Genomic DNA, 12351 nt, shown 5'->3' on the forward strand with positions numbered 1-12351 from the left:
AAGCATTTATTTTTTCATCTCGTATAAAAATTCTTAGAAAATATGTTTCTTAGGAACAAACATTTGTGAAAATTTTCGTTAATTATCGTTAACAATTTACCTGTAATTTTCTTCTTAGAAGAGGAATTTTTAGTTAAGGATCGACAAATCTTAGTTACTTTCCTGTCGAACACGAGATGAAAAAAGAATAGAAATGGAGTTGAGATAAAAGTTAAAAAGAATGATCAAGCCATCCGAAAGGGGTAGAGAGGCGCGAAGGAACGAAATCTCGCGGGGGTGGGGCTCTCCCGATTCGCGCCTCGTTCGCCCCACCCCCACCTGCTTTCCCAATGGGAAGCTCCGCCTCCAGGAGGTTGCGTGACGTCACGCGGACACTTGTTACGCCTTGCCGTTCGAACGGCGGGACCGCCACCACCACCTCCACCACTGTTCTGCTTGGATTTTCTATGCAAATGAATGGTGTATATACGTGTGTTTGTAAAAAAAAAAAAATTTATCCGCGATCTATATCTAAGATAATTATTAATTATCCTCTTTCTTTCATTTTTTTATCTCTTCGTTGAATATTTTTTATTTTTAATTATTTAAAAATTATTTCGTTCGTTTTTTTTTTGATCCAAAAGGAAAAATATTCCCCTATCGTTTTCTAATTTAAATAAGGTTTTATTAATTTTTCTCGTTAACGCGGTAAATTTCTTCGAAATCTAAACGTTCTCCTTAGAAACCACACGAATGCGATAAAACTTGGTTACCGCAAGAATCTTTTGTCTCAGGGGAAAAGAGTATGATAACGCGTGAGTCTTAGACGATACCGTTTTTTATTCTCTTTTTTTTTTTTTTATTATTCGTCACTCTCTCTCTCTCTCTTTCTCTCTCATCAGTTTTATAAAACGGGATTTAGAAATTAATTATTCCTACGATCATTCATCGCTTAGGATCATCAAACTAAGATAATGAACAATTGGTATTAGTAATCTCTATTATATTTGCAAAGATTCGATACCCGATAGCGGGAAAACTTATAAGTCAGCGTATAGGAAAAGTGTTTGAACGGATGACGCACAGGGAATTACCGTAAGATCTTTACGAGAATTCCCATTTTGCATTTGCATTTGTATTTGCATTAGAGTGTCTTGCATTCTTGTTAGCTCCAATAATTGGAGTCCAATCTTTGATAAAAATTCTGACAGAGAGATAGATAGAGAGACTCGACGAATATATCGGAGTTCCCGAAATTGCGAGCATTGAAATCCTGGAAAATGAGTGACCTAATATAAATTTAAAAAAAAAAAAATAAAAAGAAGATTTGTTATATTTAAAAAGAGGGTCTAGTAAAAATAAATTGTCGTCGTCATCGTCATCATCATCGTCGTCACTGGTGATGGTAGTATTAGTAGTGGCGATGGTAATGGTGGTAGTGGTAGTGGTTATGGTGATGGTGATGGTGGTGGTGGTTATGATCGTAGTGGGGAGATTGGTGAAGGAGCAAGAGCGTGTCCCGTGGCGAGCACGAGTAGGGTGGGGGTGGTGAGTTGCAGAGGAGAGTTGCAGAGGAGAGTTGCGGAGGTTATGCCGACCCGGGCCGCTTCCGCGGAACACGCGGCCTGCTCAGCCGCGGCATTACGTCGCGCACCGTCGACCGCGACTGACGTTAGTCAGTAAAATTGTTCACGTTGTTATACTATATTATTAACATTTTTTTCCTCCACGCCTCTGTGTGTATATTTATTTTTAATTGATTTCATTCGAAGTTATAGAGAAAAAGAAAGAAAGATAGAATAAAAAGAGACAGGAGAATCAGTAGTGATTAGATTAACGATTCATATTATACGCGAAAACGATTTCGGTTGATCATTGTAATAATAATATTATAAGATTATGCAAACTTTTTAGTGTTCGGAGTGATGATAGTGTAGGACGATTATATCCAGTGAGCCACGTGCTTAGTGATTCCCGCGCATTTTTTTTCTCTTTTGAGTGACTTATAAAATAATAAAAGAAAAATTTGGTTAAAAAAGACTTATTATTTATTGGTTATAAGTTAGTTTGAAAAAGGGGCTGATTAAATAATAGTGATTCGAATCGTTTGATGAGAGATAAAGAAAAAGGAGATATAATTTTGGTGAAATGGATAGAGAGGAGATTTTGATTAGATTTTAAAGGATGTATCGGTGAACCCAAAGGATGCGCTCGATCGGAGAAGACGAATGCGCGAGCGGAGGGCAACGTGGGGGTACCTGTTGGTAGCAAAGTGGTGGTCGCTCGTCGACGGGTCGACTAGATCGGCTCCGTCGGTAAGGTCCGCTTGAAGTAAAGGTCACGACGTCTCGCGCGGAGGATACGTGTTTGGTGGGTGACGAGGAGCGGCTACTGGCCGATGGGATGCATCTACCGGTGGGTTCCGTGGGCTGCGGGGAGAATTACGGCACCGTCGGATCTCAGGAAGGCGCCGGCCCGTGCGGTCCCTCCCTGGCACCCCTCCAAGGGGTCAACACCAGGTACCATCAGGGTGACGACGGCGAAAACGGCGGTGGTGCAGGCGAAATGAGCGAGAGTGCCGCCGTCGGCGAACTTTGGTGGACCGAGAGACTCGTCGGTGAGGCACAAGCTGAACATCCCGGCGAACTCGTTAGAACAGGTACGGTCATTCTTTTTCTTTCGTATATTCGATTAATTACTAATTTTGTGAAAATTGGAAAAATAAATATTATCTTATATATTTTTTTTTATTATCACAGGTTCGCCGTACTTCCTCTGCAGTCAATTGCCAACTCACTGGAGATCCAACAAAACCCTACCAGTGGCTTTTAAAGTAGTAGCCCTAGGCGAGGTTGGCGATGGAACCCTCGTTACTGTTCGCGCTGGTAACGATGAAAACTGTTGCGCTGAATTACGTAATTCGACTGCACTTATGAAAAATCAAGTCGCCAAATTTAATGATCTTAGGTTCGTCGGTAGAAGTGGAAGAGGTGAGCACGATTACACAGTTCATTATTTTACAAATAAAAATCAATATTAGATATCATTTGAAAAAGTAAGATAACAATCGATAATATTTCATTTATTTTTTTACATCGAGAAAATGATTTGTAAATACACGCGCGAAAGTAAAACGAGTCGAGAAGGGGAAAGTACGAGCGGTCGGGCAGTGATTTCGAACTGCCTAAAATCACGGTTATTGTGATCATTATCATTAACCACCCTCGAGTCTCCCGCTAGCCGTTCGGCAGCCCTGCGTTCGCGAGTTCCCGTTCCCGCCGCCCCCAGAGTCATTACTCGATGTCCGCCACGAGCCCCGGCTGAACGCACGAAACAACTGGCCGTTAATCAGAAATCATCGTCCGTCTGCTAGGGAGAGAGAGAGAAAAAGAGAGACATCGAGTCCCCAAAATCAACCAGATCTTTTGATCGACAGTTTCGAGTCATTTATTTCCCCAAAGCAGAATACAGACAAGGGAAATCGGAAATGCAACGAGATCACCGTATCTCTCTCTCTTTTCGCGATCATCAAAACGGTTAATAACGAAACCGAAACGATAAAGGGTATGATGTCAAGAGCAGTCATCCATCGAATTTATAACGAATATCGAAAACGTCCAACTTTATTACGACGCGTTTCTCCGTTATTCTTTCCCTTTGATTTTTATATGAAAACCACCCTGCGTGCACTTTACCATCAATTTATTTTCTTCTATATTTTGTTATTTAACTAGGATCACAAAATTTCGAAAGTTCTATCGTCGCGTATTAAGTAGCGACAATTATTTAGAGGACAGTCGGATAGATTTGTCAGGAGGTACAAATGCATTTTGCACCCTGTGCGAACCTACCATCGAGGGTCCGGCGTTTATGAATTAACGAGCTGTACTGCTCGTGCGAGCCGTTCGTTGATGGCACCATCTATGTTTCATTTGATTTCATCATGAAACGTAGGGTCGACGATTTTCACCTACCAGTCCTGCCTCCTCTCCTCTGCCTTTCCCCTTCCATCGATCTATCTTTATTTTTTCTTTCTTTCTTTTTTTTTTTATTCTCTTTCTCTCTGTCTCTCTTTCATTCTCTCTCTTTAACATTGATAATGAAATCAATTAGCATGAAAGACACTTCTCTCGTCAAAATTCTTCAATCCCTTTGTAACAACTGTTTTTTTTTTTCCTCCCCAATTCCTCTCCCACCTTTTCCTCTTTCCATACCCCAACTACCCTCCCAGATAATCCGTAATACTCAATTTCGACGATTGACCAAACTGCCCACGGTGTATTCGTATCAGCCGCGACCAAATGGAACCTCCTATCATGGAGGTTTTGTTTCCGCGACTTATTAATTTGATTGAACCGCGCCGCGTATCGCTTCCATCGACGATAGTGGCTTCAAGAAATATCCACCGAGTATATTTACGGATAGGAATATTGTTATGATATTAACTCGCGTTTCTCTCGTTTCTTTTTTTTCTATTCGCATTCGTAAAGAAATAATTTACCGGATGCACATATTACATATATATATATATATATATATATAAATATATCATCGGACTAATTGTCGTAAATTTCGAACCGAATTCGAATCGAATTCGTTAAATCAAAATAAGAGAGAAACATAATAGGAATACGGGAATGGGAAAGAGAACAATGTATTAAAGTTACAATTAGGCTGGTCTAAACGTGCCACGCTTCTACCTAGAGAAACTAGTCGAGGGTTAGGAGGAAAAGATAGAGAAACGAGACGAGGAGAGCCGATAGTAGCCGGATCAAAGAGGTCTGCGGAGACTAAAGCGGTCGTTCCATCATCGGGCGCGGACCTACCGGCCCGTGCCTATAATTAGTAATATACCGCAGTCTATATCGACACGGCTGAAATTACCAGCGATAGTAATTATTTGACAATTGCAGAGACATCCTGTTTCGAGACTATCTCTCTCTCTCTCTCTCTCTCTATCTCTCTCTCTATCTTTCTCTTTCACCTTCTACGTTCATTCCGCTACCCTTCATAGTCTCTCTCTCTCTCTCTCCTTCTCTTCCTCCTCGCCCAGAAGACCTCCTCCTCCACCTCTTCTTCCTACTCTTGATGCTCGTGTCCCCTCCGCCTCGTCGCCACGAGTATTAACGGACGGTTTCGAGTGGTTTCGGGTGGTTGTGTGGGCGGTTTGGGATGGCACTCATCCCATTCCTCGCTGTGTTACCAACGCGCGCGCACATACACACACATATATATTCGTACACGAGCTCGCGCGCGAGCGTGCACATCATACATAGCCATAGACATAGACACACATACATTCACCATTTGGATAGAAGCGTGCTACGCTAGGGACAGAATCATCGCGTACGGGATAGAGAGAAGCAAGCAAGCAAGCTTGGTGCTACTCGCGTTATATAGGTGACACATACGCGTGGCCCGGTTTTGTCCTACCGTCCGATCTGTCCGTCCGGTCCGTTCGTCCGTCCGTCAGTCCATCCGTCCGTCCGTTCGTCCGTCCATCCACCCGTCCGTCCGTCCGTTCGTTCGTTCGTTCGTTCCTCGCTCGCTCGCGAATGCACAGCCCGGCTCCTGTCTCTGCAGATGACCGTTCCCATCATCGAGTATTAACCGCAGCTCCGGGCACGAAGAGAGGGGGTGGCAGTCGGCTGTGCGGCATTATTAGCCCCAAATGCGATGGACTCTCTAGCCGTTGTCATCGGGGTGGGGGAGGAGAAGCTCGAAACTCGAAACGATCCTTTCGACTTAACTATGATTTTATATAGAGTTCTTTTTTAACTTTTACTATAACTTGAAGAAAAAAAAAAAGAGAATTCTTTTTTCTAATATTTTGTGTTGATTACGATCGTTAAAATCATACGTGTTTTCTAACTAGTTGCATCATGTTAATCGCATTGGGTAGAATTTTTGTATTTCTTTATCTTATATTGTTTTAGTTTATTAATTTGCTAGAATCTTTCATAGAGGGGGACGAAGTGAGGAAGGGGGGAACGGGTAATATTATTAATAGAATTGGATCGAATTGTAAAGATTGTTCGTCTCGTGTAAATCTGTAAAATCGTTTCGCGATGCAGGTTTACTCGGACTAGGTAGATTAGATTCGTCGGGAACGAATCATATTTTGTATCGTAACAGATACAAGCGATGACGGAGACAACAAGGATACAATGACAATTGGTTGAGAGAGAACAGCGACAGGATCGGTGATAGCGCGATCGCAGAGAGTAAAAGATAGAAAGAGAGAAGTTTAGAGGGGAAACGATATAACTAGGATATAACGCTACGTAACGTTCTCTCTCAGTTTGCAGTCAGTTGCAGTTCCCAGGGGGTGGGCGGGTGGGTAGTGATGCTGATGGTGATGGTGGTGGAGGTGGTGGTGGTGGTGGTAGTAGTGGGGTTCGGAGGGTGTTTGATGCCGGTTATCATGTTGACAGACACAGCGAGGTGGACCTAGGTGCACCAAGGGGAGACAATTACAAATCGTTGACGTTTACGCCAACACAAACGAATACATGTCCGCGACGCGTTAGATCGTGTCTCTCTTCGCGATCAACAACGATAGGACGCGTATCGTTTTTCAAGCAATCATTTTGTTTTTTTCCTTTTTTTGTTTTTGTTTTTGAGACCAACCCCCCTCCCGCCACGGCCCCCCCCGCTATTTTTGCGATAAAAATTCGATCTTCTTTAGTGATCGGTTAAAGGATACCGGTTTTGAAATTTACCAACCGGTCGGTCCGCCGAACTTTCTTTAAAGAAACCGAGACACAGACAATGTTGTAACGTTCGAAGAAACGTCCTCGTGGATTCTATCGGTCGAATGAGACAAGATGGGACTTCTCTCTCGTTCCATACGGACGAGAAGTTAGGAGCGGCGGCGAATTACCAAATGCATATTAGCGCGCGATGGGCCGTTTAAGAGCGCGTAGTCAATCTCTCCGACGGACATTTATGGAGAGGGAATTAATATACCGGACCTTCAACCTCGAGACCTTCGCTGGTGATATATGTACACGCTCGCTCCACCCCCTTCTAAACGTTCGTTTCTCTTCCTTCAGTTTCTTTTTTTTTTTTATTTTCTTTTTTTTTGTTTTTTTTTTTTATTCTTTTCCCTATCCTTTTTCAATCTTGCTTCTCTTTTTCTTTCTTATTTTTTTTTTACTTTCACCTTTTTAACGACTAACGAACCAACGAACGAACGAACGAACGAATAAATGGTATCGTATTGAAAACGAAACTAAACGAATTTTCTTTTATTTTCATTTTTGTCACCAGGAAAAAGCTTTAGCATCACGATAACAGTCTCGACGAGTCCACCTCAGGTAGCAACTTATACCAGGGCGATCAAAGTTACCGTCGATGGACCGAGAGAACCACGTTCGAAAACGAGTAAGTAAAAGACATTAAAAAAATTATGCGCACTCCTCCCGTGGCATAGTGTTCCGCGATAACGCGTTACGAGCAACGATCAGATCCATCTAATGGGATGTGACCGGCTGCTACTAGTCCCAGCATCCCTAGAAAATGTACCGATAATTCACCGAAAGTCCCTATACGCGGTAATAGCGGCGTCATTACCGAGCAGATGGTGCACGATGATGCAGTGGTCGAGCTACGTTACTCTCTTGCGTGTATGCGTGTTTTGGTTTTGCTATTCAACGAACGTCGCCCGGCGACGGGACCGACCAATGGCTTGGGCTTGGGTTTGGGTTTGGGCTTGGGTTTGGCTTGGCTTGGCTTTTCCCGTCACGGAATTTTCCTGCGAGAAAACTTCGCAACGTTTTCGACAATTAGGTATGAAGAGGTTTTCTTTTTTCTTGTTTTTTTTGTAACCGGCCAGTTATTTTCAGATGTATGCATTTCTCTCTTACTATATCTATGCACGACGTGTGTCCGTACACGTGTACGTGTGTGCATATAATAAAAAAAAAATAGAAAAATAAAAAAAAGAAGGGGGATCGTTATTTCGATATCAGATTAATAGCCGCTGCGGAATCGACCGCGGAGTACGGGCAGGTTTTTGCGGACGATTCGCATTTGTTGGATAAAGTATTGATGGGCGTAGGGCAATGCGTACACTCGCTGGACTCGCGAGTAATTTTTTTTCCTTCCTTTTTTTTTCTTTTTTTTTTWCTTTTTTTTTCTTTTTTTTTTTTTATTTCTCCTCCTTTTTTTATTTTTATTTTTTCATTTTTCCTATGTGTGTTTTTTTTTTTGTTATTTTATTTTTTTTTTTTGATTTTTTTATTTTTCGAAATGCTCCGTTTGATTGATTCAGCTCATTCACCAATTTTTCAGTTATCGCTCGGTATTATTTCAAAAAAGGATTAGATATTCATATCTATGTATATATGTAGATGTATTACATTTATATTTTGAAATGTTTAACAATCGTAAGGATCATTAACAAACGTGAGAACAACGTTGACAATTCTTTTGAAATTTATCGACGATTTCATAGGATTCTCGTCGAATCGTATCGGTCATTACCCACAATGAATTGTTGTATTTACATTGATTAAAAGTGTCGACATAGGAGAGATGCCCCGTAACGAGCCACGTTTACATATCGATGTCCGCCCCCGATATGTCAGAAATTAATATAAAATTAATTAACTTCGATTAAATAATTAAATCTATATCCAAACCGTGAGCGAAAACAATGAACATTTCCATTCCGTGTTTCAAAATAGCAAACTGACGTGCGACAGGTTATACGGATATTCGAGCGACGCGACGCGACGCGACGCAACGCATCGCAACGGAACGGAACGGAACGGAATACAACACATGCAACGCAATGCAACGCAATGCAATGCAATGCAACACAACACAACTAAGCGATGCAACGTGAACGAACGAACGAACGAGCGCGTGCAATGATGTATTTGTCAGAATTCCTCGCTCGGCGTTTAACAGTTTACGCTTCATTAGTGACCGCACGGTAAATATATTTTTAAGCTGTACGCAACTTTATAAAGAGCGTCCGTGGCATATAAAATTTTGTGTGAAAACAAGAAATATATAAAAGGGAAGAGAAAAAAAAGAGAGAGAGAATGAAAATTGTATAATCTCGTCTTATTCGTTACAAATTAATTATAAATATCAATGAATATACACGAAGTACAATATTAGAATTAAAATTAGTGATATTATTTTATTTCAAATGAAATTATGGTATCATTTTGAAAATGGATGTTCGATCAAAACTAAGGGAACGTCGCCAGCCTACTGACACTTTCGAGGAATCCTCCTCGGAGAAACAAGAGAAGAAAGAAAGGAAAGACAAAAGTAGTAGTAGTAGAAGAAGAAGAAGAAGAAGAAGAAGAAGAAAAGGCCGTGTCGCGTGGAGAAACGAAACTAAGCGCGAGCAGCCCCACGAAACTTTAGCCACGCACAACGACATATTGCATATGTGGGGTTGTCAAGGATAGCGTGTTGCTTGAACGGCACGCACCGTATGGATGATCTATGCGAAAGAAACTTCTACATAGATGGAAACGTATACACGTATTAGATATATTAGTATGGGTAAAGAAGAAGAGAAACGGTGGGATGCATCGACGGTTCTTTGAGCAGGCAAAACACGAGGACCCGAGCGAAATTTCATTGTCCTGTATCTCTTTCTCTCTCTTATTATTCGGTCTGACTCTAAACACGGCAACGAGACAATGCATCGACGCCCCGCAGACACCTGCCGTTCCTCATTATTACGCGGATAATCGCGAGCTTTTTGTTAAGCGAAAATCGTCCGTCCTCTCCCTTTCCCTACATCAAATACACCCTCCTTTCCTCCCCCAGCCCGTCGTCGTTTTACCTCTTCCACCCTTCCCAAACCTATAGCGCATGCCGTCCGTCCGTCCTCCTCGTTCCACTTCACCGGTAGGCCACCGACGGTAATCGAGCAATTTCTGTAATTCCTCGTTCGGCAGCACGTGGAAATGCGAATTGGAGGGGTTGTAACCGTGCGAAACGAGGTCGATCGTCGGAGGGATGAAACCTACAATCGACGGGAATTATTATCAACGTTAAGCAGCGAGTTTATGTGTTTTTTTTTATAAATATTTTGCGTGATTTTTTTTTTGTCACCAACCTTCTCTATATGTATTTTCTGTAATATATATATATATATTTTTGTTTTCTTTATTACAATTGAGAGACGCAATCGTTGAATTCGATTTTTCTCTACGAAATGTTTTAATTAATACGTCGTTGAATTATATATCTATCTATTTCTCTCTTTCTCTTTCTATTTGCATATATATATATATATATATATATGTATACATTTATACATATACATGTATAGAGAGAGAAATAGATGATCGTAAAACAACAAATGAATTTCCCGTCGGGAGCATCGCGGCGAATCAGCGAGCCGAACTTGTCAAGCGAACTTTTATCGTCCGGCCAAGCTCGCGTCCTCTTTGATCTAGTTCCAGTTCGGATCAAACGTGCGCGCGAGAGAGTTTCTATCGAACAGCGTAAAGCAGAATAGAGTCCAAATTGATATTTCGAGAAAGAGAAGAGAGGGACCGAAAGAGAGAAAGAGAGAGAGAGAGAGAAAGAGAGAGAGAGAAAGAGAGAGAACGATCTCCTCTCTCTCTTTCTCTCTCTTTCTCTCTCTTTCTCTCTCGCGAAACAAAGTGGCCGCCAGCCGTCACCCGTGGTCCAAAATCATCGAAATGTTCCCGACCGAAACAATATCGATGGACAGATGCTGTCAGTCAAAGGTCGAAATTGAATTTGCTTCGTTGGTAATTGCTCCGCGTTTGGAATATCGTCGATTAGCATGGGCATATCCCAGGGTCTCTGAGTCCCGCGAAATCATTACTGGCTTTGATAGAAAAGGAATACCCCCGTGATATCTAATTGTCGATGAATTTTCAACGATATCAATTGCTCTATCCCACGTTTCCGTCGGTTTCCCCCAGACCCTTCCCTTCCCTTCCCTGCCCCTGCCCCTGTCCATGCCCTACCTCCCTCCCGTCAGATATGCGAAACTAAATAATACAAACAAACTATTCAACTTGTGTTTTCTCCTCTCTTTCTACCTCCCACCATCCCTCTCCTCACCCGAGCGTTCCCTCCTTTTTTCTTTTTTCGTTTTTTTTTCATATTCTAGTTGAAAAAGAAATATGAAACAAATGTGTGCAGTAAGCGTTGCAGTAGGTATACTCTTGTCTATCGCGTACAACGATATTCGATAAATTGTCATATCGAGAACATGAGTCTTTAAAAAATTTCTTAACGCGTTAGAGATCAACGTTTTTTGTTTTTTTGCAAACGAACGATTCTAAATGAAATACTCAACGATGTAGGATTTCGTTAAAAAAATTTGTATTAATGATTTCTAAATGACGTAAGAGACTATACGTTCACCGGTCTCCTCCACCAAAATGCGTTAATAAAATAACTTTTAAATCAAATCTATAATATAATTTAAAAAAAAAAAAAAAAAGAAAATGTGTATATAAAATATATATCAATGACCGACAAAATTCGTTCATCCGTTGTGCGTGCGTGCGTTAAAAAACTATGGTCGAATATTGATACCATTACGGACAAAACTTTTTAAACGGTAAAGAAAAGAAATGAAAAGAAATGAAAAGAAATGAAATTCGAATCGAGATCCTCGCAATATTCGTGCCAGTTACAGACCCCTAGTGTCAAGAAGGACGTAAGATGCGGAGGGGGGAGGGGCCCGTTTATTAGAGAGGAGGAAAAAGCCGCGCTATTTCCGTCCACCGGGACCGCCACATTTTGATTAGATAAGTCGACTACTCGTGCTTGTAGAGATTGGAATTATTCTCTTTCGCTTTCTTTCTTTCTTTCTTTCTCTCTCTTTCTCATTCTCGTAGTTTTTTCTTTTTCTGTCTCTGTTCGCGTTTCACTGACTTAATTTGTATCGTTTCGAAGGTGTGTGTGTGTATAGCATCGAATTCTATTATTTAATTAAAAATTATTTTCGAAACTTTTTTTGTCTCTTTCTTTGCAACACAATGTCTCTCTCTCTCTCTTTCTTTCTTTTTATTAGGTCTCACATAAAACGACTAGAAACAATTCGTTAGTTCCCCATTATCCTCTTCTTCTCTAGCTCGTAGATACGATACGAACCGTTGTTAACCGATAACCGCCTCTGCGACTACGGGGCGTCGAAGAAAACGCACGGATGAAGTAAAAAGAGTCTTATCAATTATACGCAACGTATCCATTGGCGTGTTACGATAAGAATTCATGTAACTAGTCCAACCTCTAGAGAAATTAAACGAGTCAACGTTGGAATTTCCAACGGGGTACGAAAAATGTTACTCGTTTAATACGTATTACGACGAGATCGATTTATACCAAAATTTAATATTATCACGTGATTTG

At 41.3% G+C, this 12351-nt stretch overlaps 1 protein-coding gene across 1 annotated transcript in view; it reads left to right on the top strand.

Annotated features, from left to right (window-relative positions):
- Nucleotides 1–1343: 1343 nt before the first annotated feature.
- LOC106785258 (protein lozenge-like) overlaps nucleotides 1344–12351 on the top strand; it is a 31938-nt gene continuing 20930 nt past the window's right edge. The window contains exons 1-3 of the mRNA XM_014745558.1: nucleotides 1344–2638; nucleotides 2739–2969; nucleotides 7252–7365. Of these exons, the coding sequence (XP_014601044.1) occupies nucleotides 2383–2638; nucleotides 2739–2969; nucleotides 7252–7365 (601 nt within the window). The 5' untranslated portion in view covers nucleotides 1344–2382. The remainder of the gene's footprint in view (nucleotides 2639–2738; nucleotides 2970–7251; nucleotides 7366–12351) is intronic.

This window comes from Polistes canadensis, unplaced genomic scaffold, assembly GCF_001313835.1.
Source record: "Polistes canadensis isolate GaletaPanama2010 unplaced genomic scaffold, ASM131383v1 scaffold_47, whole genome shotgun sequence".
Classification (NCBI taxonomy): domain Eukaryota; kingdom Metazoa; phylum Arthropoda; class Insecta; order Hymenoptera; family Vespidae; genus Polistes; species Polistes canadensis.